This window comes from Neophocaena asiaeorientalis, unplaced genomic scaffold (genome assembly GCF_003031525.2).
Source record: "Neophocaena asiaeorientalis asiaeorientalis breed wild unplaced genomic scaffold, Neophocaena_asiaeorientalis_V1.1 scaffold1019, whole genome shotgun sequence".
Taxonomy (NCBI): domain Eukaryota; kingdom Metazoa; phylum Chordata; class Mammalia; order Artiodactyla; family Phocoenidae; genus Neophocaena; species Neophocaena asiaeorientalis.
The window spans coordinates 457,057-476,581 of NW_020173382.1; the positions used below are offsets into that span (position 1 = coordinate 457,057).

Genomic DNA, 19,525 nt, shown 5'->3' on the forward strand with positions numbered 1-19,525 from the left:
TTGCTGATTCTCTCCCTGATAAAGCCTTATGTGTGAAACTTCGAACTAAACTCAAATTCACATTTTTCTCTCTCATACTTGTTTAACGACAAATTTATTAAACAAACTAGGTATTTCACCTTGAAATAAAAGCAAGACTAAAAGGAACACAGTACTATTGCTGTTACAAATAAGCTTCATCATACCCTTGCACAAAAAAGACATAAATACGAACATGAAAGTCATAACTCATTTATTGAATGAATAGTATATGCAAGAATACCAATAAAAGGAAACTAATACTACAAACTACAATTCTGAAAATAAAGCCAATATAACAGGAACAAAATATACATAACATGAGAGGAATGTTTGATTTTGACCCATAATGCATTCCTTATCTTTACAATTAACCTAAATGTCTGTTAGAACAAAACTGTATACCTTGGTCTAACTTTAGTGCTTTTTAAAAAAGCAACAACATTCTAGAACACTTTTCTTTTGCTTTGAGATATTTGAGTCACACATTTGTTCAAGTACATAGATTCTGATTCAACAGTAGATCTACATATCTTGTTATTCTCTTAATATCTTGAGTAGCATGTACTCCTGAGCAAGTACTATCTGAAATTCTAAAATGGATGATCCTTGAAATAAAATGTATTTCAGTTGTGGGTATTTAATAAACTGAGATGAAAGTAAAACTCACCCCTCCCATCCCCCCTCCCCCCAGGAACAAAGAGCTCTTATTAAAGTATAGAAACTCAAGTCTATCTTTCTACTCTAAAGAACATTTCTTACTAACATTTCTGGTAAGGCAATAAATGCTCCAGAATAATCTTCAATATACGCTTGCAAAGATTACACTGTTTAATATCGATAACGAAAACAAAACAAAAAAGGGAAAAAAAAAGGAGAAAAGAAAAGACGCTTCAAAATTTCAAGCTAAAATACGCATAAAAGACAGTCATGGCAGTATTTTTTGAAATGATGTAAATGTTATATACTTATCAAATAATTTCATGCTTATTAAAACTACAGTTAAGGACTTAGGAGATGAACGGTAAGTACACTGCTGAGGTCCATTTTTCTAAATAGTCATACCACGATGTAATTACTACCCAGAAGATGATGATGCTACTTGGGAACATAAGTACTGTACAATTTTTACATTGTAAGGCACTTTTACTCAGCATGTGACGAAAACATGGATAGAGAATCAAAATATTAGAGGTTTACAACCAAAGGTGATTTTTCATGTGACTTCAATTTACATTTCAATTTTTAATGAAAGACTATTTAGCCAATCACACCACAGTGAGAAAAATAGGTAGCCAGCCACTTATCTAGCCAACCAAATGGTAAAGTGCTATTCTGGTTGCTAGTGGCAGAGAAAGGGTTGAAGAAACCCATACAAAGTCATACAGTTTATTACATAACAAATCCATTAACTGACAGCTATTGTATTTGAAGTCCATTACATGATTATTGACTGGCCATTATTACCCCCGGCACCTTCCATTTTTCCTAAAAACATCATTACAGTAGTTGTCCAAAAATGAAGGTGCTCTATTATTCCATGGGTAAGTCTATGGCACACAATGTAAAAATGATCTAGACACAGTGATTCAAAGATTTAAAATAATGGGTTTCAAGCTGCTGTAGGGAAATAAAGTACAGATCCTTTGGGAAAAGTCACATAGCTTGGTAAACAAACATCTAGATCTGTCGTTGCACTTCAAGTCATGGTGAATTTTGAAAATTCATCACATACACACACAAAAAATCCAATGGTATATTTAGAGCAAAAGGAGAAAAACATATAGGGCAATCCACTACTAAAGCTAGTTTCCTTCTAAAAATAATAAAAGATGGTTAAAATAAAGCAATCATCGAGTCCCTTGATTTAAGTAAATGTGTGAATACACACTTGACAAATGTGACTTTAAGGGACTAGCAGTTAAAAAAAATCAGTCATTAAGCACAGTGTAATTTTCCACCTGTTACATTTTTAAAATGCTTTTCCATAAGCTGCAGAATATCTCAATGTACAGTCAAGTTAACATGTTATTTCTTGTTGGCTAATTTGCTTTAATGTGGTAGGTTAACTAATAATTCAGAAATCAGAATCCCTACCCTTGATATTGAGGTGCTATGGTAATATTCGGCAGAACACAACTAAAATTTTTTGGTTTTGCCATAAAGAAATATATAAATGTGCTTCAGCAGGTAAGTGGAAGAAAATATCACTAGCTAGAAATGCCAGTGTGAAAATCCTTTCTAAAAAGCTGGGTTCTTAGGCTTTGAGGAACAATTCAGATGATCAATAAAACAACACTGAACCCTACCAGGAGAAAAATAGGACACAGAATCCTATTTTATAGATAAGCAAAGCAATGAATGAAAACATTAAAAATATTAAATAAAGTTTCTAAAATAGTGGTCACAAAATTAAAAATAAATACTGCTTTATGCAAAGACTGTTTTTTTTTTTTTTTACTTCTACAGCACATGAGATCTCCTTACATACTTTGGGCCAATATATGAAGTGTTCCACAACAACACGGCACTTGAGAGGAACGGGTTTCAGACATGGTGGCTAAAGTCCTTAGTAAGTGGTAACCCTTTAAAGGTTAAAGAGGCTTAATTTGCTGTTGCCAAATGTTAGTTTAAACTTGAAAGGATCCAATCATTTTGCTAGAAGCTCTTTGTATGACATGAAAAGAGAAGAGGGTTACTGTCAAGAGAATTTTGCCGTAAGCACTGGAGCTCAGAGCTTATAATCAATCACCAGTTGCCTGAGTCCATGCTGGTCAGTGAGAACAACTTTAACAGGAACCAAATGAAAAGCTTTAGCACACTTCTTGGAAGAGATTTTTAGCATGTGCTGTCGAAGCCAAGAGAAAAAGAAGGTTCTCTTCATTTCTCGCCTCCATTACTTGAGTGCGGAAAAAAAAATCATAAATTCCCATGTGCTGCCACCAGAGGCGTGTTTGCACTGTAAAGTGAAATTTGCTTATGCTTTCCCTTGAGTATGAATCCACTAAACAAACTTAGACACTCTAAACAGTAGAACTTTGTTCAGTCCAGAAATATAGCTTACTTCATTTCAATGTCTGCTTTAACTGTTGACACTATACACAGGGTTAATAGTGTTTCAATTGCTTCCCAGAAACTGCAAACTACAGCTACGTAATATCAACATGTCAAACTCTGCCATCTAGTGAAGGCTCATAAAACAAACAAGATGTTTTTAGGCAGTTCAATGAAGGATCTAAGAGTTGGGCAGTAAAAAGTTACAAACCCTTTTTGATTTTAGAAAACAGTGAAAAAAGAATAGTAGTTATGGATGTCTTATTCATTCCCAGTTTTCTAACTCTGTCCCATGAACCTGTTTAAAAGATGATAAAAAAATGTAAAATATGATGCTTGAGGGGAACACAATAATATAATGTTATTGAGGAGCAAGAATATCTTATTGGTTTGACATTACAACTACATTTATTGATAAAGTGGATAGCTTGTGTTTATTATTACAAAATCAGCTAGTTAAAAGAAAAAAACTATGCAAGCCTACACATCCTCAGCATTCTAGTAACATGCTTAACTAAACATAATAGCATTAAAAAAAATCATACTGCACATTGTTACCTCAATACGTATTTATCAGTGTGTATACTGTATCCTGACAACAGAGCCAATATAATTAACTTTCATACCTAGTTTCCATTAAGTTGCTGCTGAGTTAGTTGTTGCTGATCAATTTCTACTTTTCCCCGGCTTTTACTCTCTCGTTCCTCATCTTCTTCATCTCTCTCATCATTTCCACTATGATTTTTACAATATAGTCTACAATGATGAAAGATAAAAATCTCAAAATGTTTTGTCATTGTTGATGAGAATATATTTATGTCATTAGTGGATGAGGTCCATGCCCATTTAAAATCTGAGTTTCCTCATCCACACTAAAAAAACACCCCACAATTAGCTATAGGTCCATTTCTGTCTAAAAGATAGAAAGGAAAGCACTCTATCAATGAAATAATAAAAGTTCGTCTGAAATAAAACCACATATGTCCAAATATAAGGCAATTCCTCACTTTGCCCAATGAGATTAAAAAAAGTTCTTGGCCAACATGAAAATATCAACTTTTAGGTATATATATGAAATAATGAAATTCTATAATGTTTCATATACATAATTTCAAAGCACATTTTAGGAAATAATATAAATTGTATATATGCTGCTGCTTTCTGCTCACATTTCATGAAACAATTTTACTCAAACTCCTCAAGTACCTTTTCATCATTAGTGTCCTGGCCTTTACTAGAACACCTTTATGAGTCACCTAACAGTTTTCCAGGTACTGCATTTAGCTCTGTTTCTCATGATGTAGACTGGCTCCTTTAATTTCTTTTTTTTCCCATGACACTGACCTTCTGGGAAGAGTCAGACCATATGCCTCGTCAACTACACCACATTTTGGATTTATCTAACTGTGGTAATGTTTTTGTTTTGGTTTGGTTTTTAAGAGTCTTTTTTACAGTTTTTTTTTTTCCATTTTTTGGCCGCTCTGCACAGCTTGTGGGATCTTAGTTCTCTGACCAGGGACTGAACCCAGGCCACGGCAGCGGAAGCACCGAGTCCTAACCACTGGACCGCCAGGGAAGTCCCTGTGGTAATGTTTTATTTGGTTTTCTCTCACCCTTTATTTCCTGTAAACTAGAAACAAGGTCTAAGGGCTTAGTTAAGTTTAGGTTCAACTTTCCTGTTAGTCCAGGATACTTTGTAGGTAATCCTGCATACCTCAGGATGCATGTAATTTCAGAATGTCCTGCTATGAGTGTGCTGTTTTCACTTGCTTAAGGTGGTAGAAACGGCCAGATTTCTCTATCGTAAGGGTAAGTATTCCCTCTTTGAAATTAACAAACCATCTCTGGAGGGATACTTTGACATTCCGACAACCTTTTACTTGGGTATATACACTATATACTTGAAATTCATTGTTTTTAATGAAAATGGCAATGCAGGTGATTTTGAACAAAGGTTTAGGCCACTTTACTGTATATACGTCAACATATTTTTTATAGTTAAATACGCCTACAATAATCAAAGAAGGGTGGGAGCTGATCTGAGCTCAGTTTTAGGTCAATTATACACAAGATGACAAGATGAAACAATGCTTAGAAAATGTTCAGTGGATGCCCTCTTGTGGTCAGCAATGGATAGAAGATGATCACAGGAATTCATCTGCCACAAATGGTGTAAGACTAGGTTTAACATGAAAAGTTTCTAACAAGTGAGTAGAATAAATGGCAGGGGTGGGGCTGGGGGGGCAGCAATAACAACTGACTTCTGACCTAGTTTTGCTCATCATTTTTTATTCTTAAAACATTTTCAAAGAACTATGGAGAATTTCTACTCTTCAAACGCTGCATGTTAGGAATCACTTTTTAAATCATGAGTTCAAATATCAAATATCACTTCTATATAGTGCACCTGTGAAGTAGCTTCCCCCAAATATAACCTGAATCTAATTAAGCCTTTGAGCCAACTTATAAATTACAGGATATACAGAGGGGTAGAGAAATGAGGTAAATGACATCAGGAAAACGCAAATTGATAAATCTAGAATATGGGACTTTTACAGGACAACTTATCAGGGTTCCTTAACAGGTAGAAGGAAAAGGCAAGGGTGGAGTGGGGACTGCTCTATATTGAGAGAGACTTAAGAGACATCCATTAAATGCAATGTAAGGACCTTGCATGTATTGAGGTTTGAACAAATCAAGTCTAAAAAGACATCTTCAAGACAATTGGGGAAATGCCAAAGTGAACCGGGTATAAGATGATACTAAGAATTTACTGTTAATTTTATAAGATGTGATGATAGCATAGTGATATTAAAGTATGTAAGGATAAAATGACAAGAGATCTGGGATTCTGCTTTAACATACCTCAGAAAGAAAAAAAATGTAGATGAAACAACCGTGGCAATAAGTTGGTACCTGCTGAGACTGGGGTTGTTATACTCTTCTATTTTTGTGGGCTTTTAGAAATTTTTATAACAGAGTTTTATCTAAAAGGATGAGCCCTTTCTTGTTAGAACAAATTTTAATCTTTTTATCGGATTATTTTTCACTCAAGGACTATTTCCCATAGGCCTATTACGTGTCTTTCACCAGTCTGGACACCAAGGCCGCAGGTGCTGACCAGTCAAACAAGACCTCTGCTGTCACAGAACTTACTGTTTTATGGTGGGAGGCTGACATTTTAGAAAAATACATATTTAAATAGCTTAGAAATACAATAAAGACAATAAAACAGGATAAACAGATCACTATATAATCTTCCCTCGCCTTTTTAATATGAATATATTCAGGATCCAGAAAGGGCTGGTAAAGAAAGAAAGCAAGTCACATGTAGGAGGGAAGGAAGCCACTTCATTCAGAAATATTCCTCCTTGCATTTCCTTTCATTTGTCCATTCTTCTCTCCCCAAACTGCCTGCTTACGGACTCATTTGAACTCCATGGTCTCTATGAAAAAATCTGGAATCCACTTCTAAGCAGATTTAAGAAACAAATTTCAATGTGAAAAAGTAAAAAGAGCATTTCAAATCATCATGGATCCCAGTTCAAATACTTTTGTTTAGAAATGATCACTGCAACATGGTTTTCTAACAGCTAAAAAATAAAAGCCATCTAAATGTCTAAAAAGAGAACTGATTAAACAAACTAATACACCCATACACTGGAATACTATGCAACCATTAAAATGGTGATGTACAACTGTTCAACGTCACAGAAAAAAAATGCCTCTACTAAAGATATAGTAAGTGGAAAACAGGTTATAAAAGAGTATATATAAGAAAGTTTTGTTTTTATAAATATACACATATACACAATCACACAAATGTCTAGAAGAAAATATTCCAAAAGATTTAAAGTTATTATCTCTGGTGGTAGAATTAAAGTTGACATTTAGTTTTATTTTTCTTATCTACATTTTCCATTTTTTCCTGAAATGAAAACGGATAACTATTGTGAAAATATCTAAATAAAGTTAAAATATAAACACAATAATTCTCCACATATCTAATTCTAAACATTTTAAATGGGCCTGTTATTTTAAAATATTATTGGCTACTTTTAAAAATAATGGATTGCTCATGAACCATATAAAGGAGAATATAAAATTGCCTCTTCTCCACCCCTGTGCAACGAATGAGAGATGACAACTATTAAGTTTGCTGACTACGCTCCCAGAAAATTTTCTATGTATAAAAAACATACACATATCTTGTACATGTGTGTACACATGTACTTTTTATATGCTAAAATAGACTTATGCAACTTTTCCCCCTGACTCAATCACTGAAATAACCTCTCCACAACTCTACACATGGGTCTACTTTATTCTTTAATTTCTGCATAGTATTCCACTAGATGCATGTATGTACTAAAATTTATTTACTAAATCTCCTGATAGAATTCTGATTTGATTTTCTTTCTTTCCTTCTTTCTTTCTCTCTCCCCTTCCTTCCTTCCTTCCTCCCTCCCTCCCTTCCTTCCTTTCTCTCTTTCTCCCTCCCTCCCTCCCTCCCTCCCTCTCTCTCTCTTTCTTTCTTTGCTATTGTAGGTGAAAAGTTAAAAATCTTTTCCCATTCCACATGAGAATTTCACCTTTGGTTAACTCTTTAGCTCTCTTCCTCTAGCAACTTAACAAAAATTAGTGTGTCAACTATTTTACTAAGCTATGTTACCCCCCCAGTTGGTAGACTGTACCTGGACTGGGAAAAATATGCATATTCTGATAAGAAGTCTTATCTTTGGTCCTCTTTCAGTGTGGTGTAACCTGAAAATTATCTATGCCTATATGACTGTATTGTTAAGAGGTGCTGACTCCAATGGGGTATGAGGCTTTTCCCCAATGTGGATCATATCTTATTGGACCTGAGCTGTACTGCTACAATGACTGCTGCAAGGACTCTCAGAGAAGACGAATATTTGATGCCACCCTGCTGGCAAGCTGCAGTTCTTGTCTATATTCTTCCTGAGTAGACTGATGCCATCTGGGGTAATCTTGTCAGTTTGAAGTATAGCTGAGTCTAAGAAGATGCCCTAGTGGGTGTTGCCATTATCACTAACGATAATGCAATGACACTTCTTGCACATACATCTCTACACTGTTGTCTGCTCAATCCCTACAAGCACACTAGTAGCAAAAGATATATATTATTTTAAGGTTTTCATCTCCAATAATAAATTGCTCTCCTAAAAAGTTGTACCAATTTATTATATTCAACCTTAACATGGAATAAGAATGCTTGTGTCTCAAAAACCTAGCTAACAGTAGATAGTCTAAATCCTATTCATCTTTGCCAAAATTGGTAAGATCTTGTTTTAATTTGCATTTGATTCATTACTAATAAGGTTGAACAGTTTTTCATGTGCTTATAACCCATGGCTATTTCTTCTATAAACTGCCTGTTCACGTCCTTTACCCATTTTTTAAACTGGGTTGTGTTTTTCGTAATGATTTGGAGGTCTCTTTAGGTAGTCTAATTTTAATGTAGTCAAATAAAAGTTCTGAGTTCCCTATCATGCTTAGAAAGGCCACCTATACTCAAGATTGTTTTCTTTTCTTTTTCTTTGTTTTTAAATTTTTATTGGAGTATAGTTAACTTACAATGTCGTGTTACTTTCAGGTGTACAGCAAAGTGAACCAGTGATTCTTTTCCCATATAGGTTATTAGAGAATATTGAGTATAGTTCCCTGGGTCAAGACTGTTTTCTAAATGGAGAGCCAACTGTATAGATATCAGGTACTGAATTAATCCATTCTGTCTCCACATATATAAAATGCTACCATAATTATTTATAAGATTCCAACAAAGACACGGATCTATCTTCTGTGATCTTCTGTGATCTATCTTCTGTGATACTGTTTTAATTGCTATATGATTGGCTTTGATATCTAACAGGGGATTTCTCCTCTCAATTGCATTAAAAATTTTCTTGGCTTCATGTGATATACTAGTTGGCTACCCCAATATCTATCCCCCACCACCCTCCATAGTACTAAACCACATTTTGTTTGGGTAGCAATGTGTCCACTAAGAGTATACTTCCCAGCCTCCTTTGGACATATGACTAAATTCTGGCAAATGAGATGCTGAGCAGAAGCATGTATGGAACTTCCAGGAAGGCTGATTAAAGCCTGACTCAGCTGGAGCAACAGCTACTTTGTCCTTCCATCTTCCTTTGCCCTTGCTTCCTCCTGCTTCCTATGGAAGGAAGCCCAAGGAGGAGACAGCAGAAAGGCGCTAATGGGGGCCGATGATAACACTGAGAAGCTGCCTACCACATCTGCACTGCTTTCCTCTGGACGTCTTTTAGGGGAGAAACAAACTTCTATCTTGTTTAAGCTTCTATTTCTTTTCCTGTTATATAAGGTAACAATCATTACTAATAGACAATAATACCACATTTACTTTTTTAGATAAAACTCAAAAAGTTGGATTTCATTAAAATTGTATTAAGTATATAGATTAATTTGGGGAGAATAGGTATCTTTCAAAGTTGAGTCTATCAAGGAACATAATATATTTCGTCATTCATTGGGGTCCTATGTAAAATGCTATTTTTTAAGAAAGGTTCACCATTGGTGTATGTGTATGCACACGTGTGTGTGTGTGTGTGTGTGTGTGTGTGGTGGGATAGACATTTTTCCTTTACATTTTCTAAGTAGTTATTACTGGAATTGTTTTTAAAAATTCATCTCATATTCAGCAGCCTTACTGAGCTCTTATAAGTTTTAATAAATTCAGAGTTGATTTCTTTGGATTTTCTTGGTAGACAGTAATGTCAATAATATTGACAATTTTATTTTTCTCCTTCACAACATTTACTATACATTTTTCTTCCTTTTCTCATTGCACAGGCTTAACCCTCAAGAAAAAGAGTGAAAGTAATGTTGGCAGTTGGCACCTTTGTCTTGTTCCTGATCTGAATGAAAGTGTATTGATATAGTGGCTCTCAATTAGAGATGAACCTGAGAATCACCTGCGGAGTCATCAAAATACACGGTTTGGGCCTCAACCCACTGAATTTAAATCTGAGGGTAGGACCTAGGCATGAACATTTCTAAAGAGGGCCATATCCACCTCCAGGCGATTCTGAGGCTCAGCTCTGGCTAAGAACCATGGTCCATTTACTTTAACACTAAATAAGCTGTTTGCCGTTTTTGTCTCTCCTAACACTCTATTAAGACTCCTAGCTTACCACCAAGAGCACTCTTGCTACCTTACTTTAAAATTCAGAAATGGATGTTGAATGGTATCAAATGTCTTTCCACTATCCACTAGGATTTTTCTTTATTAATTGTAACAGGTCACATTTATATATTTCCTAATTTTGAATAATCTTTAAATTGTTAGACTACAGCCCTGGATTTGATTTTCTAATATTTTATTTCAGATTTTGGTACATATATTTATAAAAGTTAAGACTTGTCTCTAGTTTTAAAATTTTTGTTGTTAAATGCTGTCTTTGTTAGGTTTGGTGTCACAGCTATGCACGTGTTACAGAATGAACCAAGAAGTTTTCCATTTTTTGCTATGTGCTGGACGTCTCTAAATAACATTGGAATTATCTGTTCCTTCAAGGCTTGATAGAACTCGCTTGAAAAACACGTGCCTTTATTATTAAGCGAAGTTTGGCCAATTTTATAATACAGCATTAGCACCTCACGCAATCACCCAAATGACTTGGTGACTGCTTACGCAAACTGCTTTGTCCATGGAATAGGAGACCCTGAGTCACTGGCTTATTGCACGCTGGGAATGTGAGAGCAAGGAAGTGCTTTACAACTTGCAAAGGCAAACCAAATAAATATTCAGGGATCTCTACCAACTTATTCTCCATTCGATTAAACAAAGGGAACCATTGTAGATTCACATTGATAACACTAGCCCAACGCAGCACTGGTAAGTGGAGGCCCATAAAAAAGAGGGTAACATGTAATCCCAAATCTCCAAACCTTATTCTTTCATCAGTCTTCCAAGTGTATCTTTTCAACTTCTGCCTTCACAACTATATCCTATTCTAAGTTACCCACAATTCTCACCTGGACCCTCAGCAGTAGCCTCCTACCACCCACACCCCCTCATTTGCTCCCTTGTTTCTCTCCCATCTTAGGGCCTTGCACACGCTGTTCTCTCTGCCTAGAACGCCTTCCCAATGCCCACATTCATTTCGCCCTTCATATCTCTGCTCAAGCACTATTTTCTTAAGGAAATTCCCAAACACTCCCCCACTACAGACTAGTAGGTTAGCTCCTCCTTGTTACATGCTGTCACAGCGCTTTGTAACATCTTTTACAGCACTTACGAAGTTTATGATTGTATATTTATGTGACCATTTAATTGATATATCTCTCTCCCACTAGACTGTAAGCTTTCATGAGGACACTGTCTCTGTCTGTTTTGATCACTATTGTATGCCCAGCTCCTAGCACAATGCCTGGCACACAGGAAGCATAAAAATACTGATTGAATGAATGCTAATCCAGGGATGTGTAGGCAGAGGAAAATGTCAACTGCAGTACTCATTTCTTATACAGAGTCCTTAGTATTCTACACTTGGCTAAACACCACCTAAGAAGAGTGAGCAAGTAAACTAATGTCATCTATTTAAGGGCAGTTACTTACTGACAAGTTTAGGAAAATGGACAATTGTTCTCTTACTTGTAAATTCCTCGTGACATATTTTCAATGTATTTAGCTTTGTCTTGTACTCCACAGTGGTAATGGTAAGTCTTAACACAGGCTTTTATTTCACATCCAATGGTAGCACCGGGCTGACTGCAAAGTGTACATTTCTGTTTAAGGGAAGAGAAAGAATAATCATAAGCAGTATTTCAAAGTTTATGCAATCTTATTTCTTCTATTTTAGCTATTTCAGCCAAACAGTCCACGTTACAAAGAAAACAGCCAGTTTTTCTATTGAAAAAGAGTGCACTGAACTTATTGTATAGCATATGTATTAAATAACACTGCAATTTAAATCAAACTTTGATAGACTTTCTAATATGTAGTCACCCCTGATGTTTCCATTATTTAACCACTAACCATCAGAGAGCTGACATCGAAACATAAAGGGAACACTCCTTAATACTGCCAAACACACACACAAAAATATATTCTATATTTTAGTGGTTGGCTTCTTTTTCTCCCTGAGATCAGTTCCTTTCCTATTATGACTGGGGGGAAGAATGAGAAGATTCTCAGAGAGGGATTGCTACCAAGTAGGCAAAAGGGCAGAAACAGACTAAAGGGGCTGACATCTTTTTAAGACTTAAGGTGATTGTTGGAAGAAGGGTTTCATAGTCAAAGAAGTTTGAGAAATGCTAGTTTTCAACAGATTACTTGATTGCAGAACTTCTGACAGCCTTCCTCCAGGAAGGAGGGTATAGTAAACAGTTCCCGAGTTTATTGAACTCCAGATGCCCTTTTAACTTTGGAGCAGTGGGAGAGCATCCCGATGGACTGACTTCCTTTGGAGCACACTTGGGGAAATGCTAGGTTAGTGTTGACACTAAGATTCAACAGTGCAGAGGTAAATAAGTTGATCAAGAGAATGTGAATTGTTATCCTAGTCACCTATTTGACTTTAGCTGTATGACACAACATTGTGCTACATACGATGAAGTGATTTTTTTCCTCTTTATTTTTTCTTTAGTACTCCACATTCTGTTTTAAAGGAGTTTCATTTTTAGAAGAGTAATCAAAGTATCAAAAAACTGAACTGGATTTAAATGGAACAACTGACATCAATAATCTTTATACCTTCAAAAATGCAGTTCCACAAAGAAAAAGTCATTTCTTATGGATTCAGACAAAGATCAACAATGCCTGAAACCGCCAGATGAAAGATCGAAGGGGAGCTTCACAACGGAGGGATCAACTCACCACCTGAATCCAAGGTCAGACATTATGACTTGTCTGATGTGATAAAATATGGATGATATAGTCCCACCTGTGAAGTGTTCTTACCCCCCAAAATGTTGAAAATGAATCTAATCAAGCTTTACATCTAACTTCCACTTTAAAAGAAAATCTGGCGGATAGAGGGACAAGTTAAATAGCATTGTGAAAAAGCAAACAGACAAATAAAACATGTGGGATATTCTACAGGACAATTAATTTGTTTTCTTCAACATGTCAATGGCATACAACAAAACAAAAACAGAAACAACAAAGACAGGGAGGAGGGAGTGCCCTAGATTACTTAAGGGAAATATAACAACCAAATGTAATATGTGAACCTCCTCTGATTCACACAAACCAACTTTAAAAAGATAGTTTTGATACAATTGGGGAAATACGAACTAGGTATTAAATAACACTGAAGACTCATTGTTAATTTATAAGGTGTAATGACATTGTGGTTAGGTAAGAAAATGTCCAACTTTTAAGAGATACATACTGAAATATGTAGAGGTGAAATGATATGAAGTCTCAGCTCTGCTTTAAAATACTTCAAGCAACAAGAATAAAAGGCATAGATGAAACGAGTGCCGCAAATTCTTGATAACTGATGAGTCAAGGTGATGGATAGACGTGTGTTACTAGTCTTTCTAATTTTGATGTTTGAAATTTTTCACAATAAAAAATTTTTTAAATAAAGTCATTTCTTGAGATAACTGCTGTCTTAAAGAAAAGATTCTGCATTCCAATGACATTTTATAATATTCACAGACTGTAAAGGAGTAAGTCATCAAATAAAGATGCCATTATTTCTTAAAGCTATTTATTAGTAATTCAGTATGTTTAAAAACATGAGACTTAGGCACATTTTATAAAGGAAATTTTAAAGCTACGATAAACATATTAAAAGACATAACTATGTATGTGAACTTTAACTGAACAGAAGGCTCTGAAAAAAAATCTCCTTTTATTTAAAAAAAAAAAGAATGAATAACAACATGGGGAGATTCTCAATGTTCTATTGGGGTCATGGAATTTTTCTTTAAGCGAACTTAAACAATTTAACATTTTAAACTTAAGAAGGTGTGTCATGTTCACATCTTCATTTATTTTACTAAAAGACTCTCAAATACCCTGAAGTATAAATCTCAGTATAATTGTCTTAGGTAATGAAGTTACATAGAAAGAAGAATAACTTTCAGTAACATCAGCATCCTTTATTATATTACAAATAAGTCAAATATATACTTCACTTTAACATATGAACTACTTTATATTAAATTTTTTGATGACTGGATAAATTTGAGATGTGTTCTAAATTTAAAGCACAAAGTCAGAAGAGTAATGTTGCATAGCATAAACATAAAAGCACAGACCATTCTTTTTCCTCGCTTAATCTCCTGAAGTACAGTTTTAATATCAAAATCTCCAAATTCTGCTCTTGATGTTGTTGTGAGCTGGACTGTGCCAGAAGAAAATAACTAGAAAAGAAAAATGCAGGAACATTTAATATTCAGAATCCTTGTGAGAAAAAGATTAAACAACTTAAGAACAAATATGTTACATTATTTTAATATCCTGAGAAAGATGACTTTTCCTTAATAATCAAGTACTGACTCAAATATTTTTTAATCTATTCACGTCTGATTAAAATATAACCCAAAATAAGGACAATGGAATAAAACTAAGGTTGCCAGTGTGGAGCCAAGATTAAATGCTTCATTTAACAAGGAGAGTTCAGCAGTGTCACCCTGTCATCTCAACTATTTTACATTTCCACAGTTTCAAAAATAGTTTAAAATGACAAATTTCCATCATAGATGCAGATGAGAATCACCTAGAGATTTTTTTTTCAAACTAGACATGTTTGGGATCTACTCCAAGGGTACATATTATGGAAAAAGCTCCCCAGGTAAATTTGATATGCATCTCTGGTTAAGAACCTCTGATATTAATAATATAATCTAAAAAAAATTTTTTTTGGCCATGCCATGTGGCTTGTGGGATCTTAGTTCCCCGACCAGGAATTGAACCCGGGCCCTTGGCAGTGAGAGCGTGGACTCCTAACCACTGGACCGCCAGGGGATTCCCTAAATAATATAATTTTTTAAAACCTAATCATAAATGGGATGAGTAATTCAATACAATCTAGTTCAAAAATGTTTACATATGCTATATGTCAGACCTGGATCTAAGGATGCAAAGATAAGATATAGTTCTTACCCTCAAGGAATTTAAGAGTCTATTAGCGGAAAGAGGCTCATAAATGAATAACTGCAATATAATATATGAAGTGCAATAAGAAAGACTTTTACGAGGTTATAGTGGAGGCCAAACATAGCTTCCAAGAAAAGTTTATAAAGCTGAAATTTTTAGTTATGAAATCATTAATTATGGATTATCTGGAACATAGTAACTATACTTAGGATTACTTTAAATCGCACTAAATCATAAAGGCTATATTTTTTTAAATCTAGAGTTTATGAAGATTTGGGATTACAGAACTTCCCGTTATAAAATAAATAAGTCATGGGGATATAATGTACAGCATAGGAAACAGAGTCAATAATATTGTAATAACTTTGTACGGTGACAGATGGTAAGTAGTCTTATCGTGGTGATCATTTTGTAATGTATAAAAATATCGAATCACTATGTTGTATACCTGAAACTAATATAATATTGTAAGTCAATTATACTTTTAAAAAAAGATTTGAGATTATAGGATACACTATTCATAATTCTAAAACACTAATGCTGGGGAGGAAAGTTCTATATTTGGTTACTAGCTAAATGCTTTTCCAAAACTTGGGTTTAAAGGCACATAAAAAGAACCATACTTACCATGCACTTATAATGTGCAGCTGCCTTCTTGGCATTAAATATATGCAGTTTTCCTCTTGCTTCATTTTCTTCCTCCCCTACATGACAAAATCCACATTTAGGCCTGGTGTCACTAGGGCTGCTTCTGTGTGGAGACCTATCTCTCTGCAAATGTAAAAGAAAATGAAAACCTTGAAAAAAAATCCATGAAAATATGCTATCAGTACCTCAAGCTTAGTTAACACTTCAAATGATTAACTTTACCTATCAACACAGTTCAGATGAAATATTCATGGTGCAACAAAAAGTAAGAATCCAACATTTTTCTACTTACATAGGAACTACTCTCCATTTCATCTGTTCCATGGGAGGATGTGGACCTGGTATCTTCCGACAGTCCTTTAAAATTAGTTTTTCGTGGCCTTCCTTTGCGACTTTTCTTTTTACTTTTAGGTGATGAGGGCTCCAGTTCATGTTCATTAAAACTTTCTTCTAGATCAGCTGCTTAAAAATGAACAAAAGCTTTACATGGACCAATCTTAAAATGAGCATTAGTTCATGGGTCCTTAGAACCTATGTTTCTCTTTAGAATAAAATCACCTCAAGATATGGGGAGAACTGATCTGTGGTATGTTTGATATAGTGGCCTAACATTTCATATAAATGCAACAAAAATGAAATACAAAGAAATAGTTTTACTATAATAACTGTAAACTTAATTATTTCCATCAAAGTTATAATTCTATGAAAATGAGTTTTGTGATCTTAACTGTGCACATAATTCAATAAACATTTCCAAACTCTAATAAGGGAATTTTTTAGAATTAGATCTTGTATAATTTTTTTTTTACCATAGGTTTCAAAGAGTTTTACCTCACACTGTTGGTGAAATCAGAACAATTACCCAGAAAATAAACTTGCTATAACTTGGAAAGCTAAATGAAAATAAAGTAGGTGTATCTGTGCTGTCCAATATAGTAGCCACTGGCAACATGTGGCTTTTAAAAATTTAAGTCATTTATAATTAAATGAAATTAGGGCTTCCCTGGTGGCACAGTGGTTGAGAGTCTGCCTGCCGATGCAGGGGACATGGGTTCGTGCCCTGGTCCGGGAAGATCCCATATGCCGCGGAGCGGCTGGGCCCGTGAGGCATGGCTGCTGAGCCTGCACGTCCAGAGCCTGTGCTCCGCAACGGGAGAGGCCACAACAGTGAGAGGCCCCCGTACCGCAAAAAAAAAAAAATTAAACCTTCAGTTTCTCAGTCACACTGACCACATTTCACGTGTTTATTAGTCACATGTGGCAAGCTGAGTCTCTACTGGACATCACAGATATATAATGTTTCTATCATAACAGACAAGTTCTATTGTACAGCACTGCTCTAGATAGCTCTTTAAACTATCATGAAAATCAAAAGATCAAATTCACCAAGGAAGATATCTACAAATGAACTAACCAATTGATCAAGTAATTAAACAAATATTAAGTATAAAAGGAATTTCTAACATAAGTGGTAGAAAAGCTATGGTGCAGGTTGTCTGTGTATACGTTAATGGATTAAACAAAATTTATGGAGAAGTTTTAGAACTGTGCTTCCCAGTAATTTGAAAAGTATTTCTACCATTAATAGAGGTGCTTCATTCAGTTATTCACTAAAAATATTTATTGAGGGCCTACTGTATATAAGACAATGTACTTAGTGTTCAAAAAGGTATAAAAATCAAATATTCACTTGTCTTAGTGTCAAACTATAGAAAGTTTTAGGCATAGTTCTAATACCTACATTGTTTTCTCTTTTACCATAAATTATCGACTATAATTCCACGGACTAATTTCTTCCATGAGAAAGCATATCAACTCCTCTTCTCAGATGCTGATCTTTCCTAATAAATACTTTAAAGGGTTTTTTCCTAAGCAATAAAAGCACATTCATTATGATAAGGAAAGGGTAATTTAATCAGTATATTTGAATATATAAACTCTAAGAACTGAGAGCATTAGACCATTTGCAAAACAGTTAATAAAAATTTATATCAATGTAACTTCACCTAACTATGGTAGGATTTAAGGGAAGAAAGGGGGGGGAAGGTAAAAGTGGATAGTGTTTTATAGGCAATAAGACAAATTCATGTGAATAACTCTCCCTGTGAAGACAGACAAGTCAATTAAAGATAATTCTGATCTTAACACTATAGCAAATTTCACATCAGAACACACCACCTACTTTAAACATTCAATCTGACAATTTTTAAGACACAGAATTTCATTAAAGCTATTAGAATTACTTGCATGTGCCAAAAATTAAAATGAAAAATCATAACCAAATGTTCCAATCATCCTGATATATATTACAGCATATATATGATATACATAATATTCTGTTATTTACAATGAAAACAAATAATCACTAGCACTATAATAACACTACATTGTTAAACACCTATAAAGAAATTACTTAACTGATTCCATTATCAGGCCAACATGGCTAGTTTTCCAGATGGCGTATTTGTCTGTCCTAAACATGGAATCGTTCAGTATAAAATTTTAGGGGACTTTACCAGCAATAGTAAAAAAAAAAAATAAAAAAAAAGTGATAAAATTAGAAGGCAAACAAACTGGAAGAATATCTGCTGTACTTATGACAAAAGATTAGTACCTTTATGATCTGATAAGCTCATAAAAGATTAAGACCCCAACAGAAAAATGGGTGAACCGTATGATCAAATAATTCGTAGAACATAAGTAGTTAAATATACTTTTAGGGACTTCCCTGGTGGCACAGTGGTTAAGAATCCCCCTGCCAATGCAGGGGACATGGGTTCAATCCCTGGTCCAGGAAGATCCCACATGCCGCGGAGCAACTAAGCCTGTGAGCCATAACTACTGAGCCTGCGCCCTAGAGCCTGTGAGCCACAACTACGGAGCCCACGTGCTGCAACTACTGAGGCCCACGTGTCTAGAGCCCATGCTCTGCAACAAGAGAAGCCACCGCAATGAGAAGCCTGCGCACCGCAACGAAGAGTAGCCCCCGCTCGCCGCAACTAGAGAAAGCCCGCGCACAGCAACAAAGACCCAACACAGCCAAAGTAAACTTTAAAATAAATAAATAAATACACTTTTAGAAAATTTGATGTCTCTAAGTCAAAGAAGTGTAAATTAAGTGATACACCATTTTCACCTATCAAAACAGCAGTCTTTAAGTAGTTGTAAAAAACTTCAATAAACCCAACAAAAAATGTGTTAGAAATACAAATATAAAAGAAGCCCCACAAAAATGTTGAGATAAGCCATGCTTCTGGATGAATAGGATCAACAGAATTGAAAGTTGATTCTACAGTTTTCTAGAAGAGTAAATATATAATACGCAAGACTATCTTTTTAAAAAAAAGATATCAAAATATACCATAAAGCAACAGTAGTTAAAACACTGGCATAGGAATAGACACATGTCAGCAGAAGAGAAAGCCAGGTTGAAAAGAGACCCACATGCATATGGGAAATCAGAGTATGATAATGGTAGCATTTCAAATGAGTGGGGGAGAGACATAATGGCACAACTGGGTACCCATTTTCTAAAAATTCAGATTCCTTTTCTCATACTATATGAAAAAATTAGAGATGGATCCAAAAAATCTAATAAAATAACAAACCAGAAATGTAACAGAAGAAAATGGAAGAGATTTTTTTTTTTATAATCTTGGGGTTAGGACACCTAAGAAGCCATTTAGTGGC

The 19,525-nt window shown here is 34.9% G+C and overlaps 1 protein-coding gene across 2 annotated transcripts in view; it reads right to left on the minus strand.

Annotated features, from left to right (window-relative positions):
* Positions 1-223: 223 nt before the first annotated feature.
* The window catches only part of PHF6 (PHD finger protein 6), a 48,069-nt gene continuing 28,767 nt past the window's right edge, over positions 224-19,525 (minus strand). Inside the window, exons 6-11 of one of the 2 annotated variants that reach the window (XM_024746579.1) lie at positions 16,128-16,294; positions 15,815-15,958; positions 14,347-14,451; positions 11,729-11,862; positions 3,699-3,828; positions 2,478-3,370 (exon numbers count right to left, since the gene is read on the minus strand). In XM_024746579.1, the coding sequence (XP_024602347.1) occupies positions 3,699-3,828; positions 11,729-11,862; positions 14,347-14,451; positions 15,815-15,958; positions 16,128-16,294 (680 nt within the window). In that variant the 3' untranslated portion in view covers positions 2,478-3,370. Of the gene's footprint in view, positions 3,829-11,728; positions 11,863-14,346; positions 14,452-15,814; positions 15,959-16,127; positions 16,295-19,525 lie in introns of both variants that reach the window. The other variant, XM_024746580.1, reaches the window with a different exon arrangement.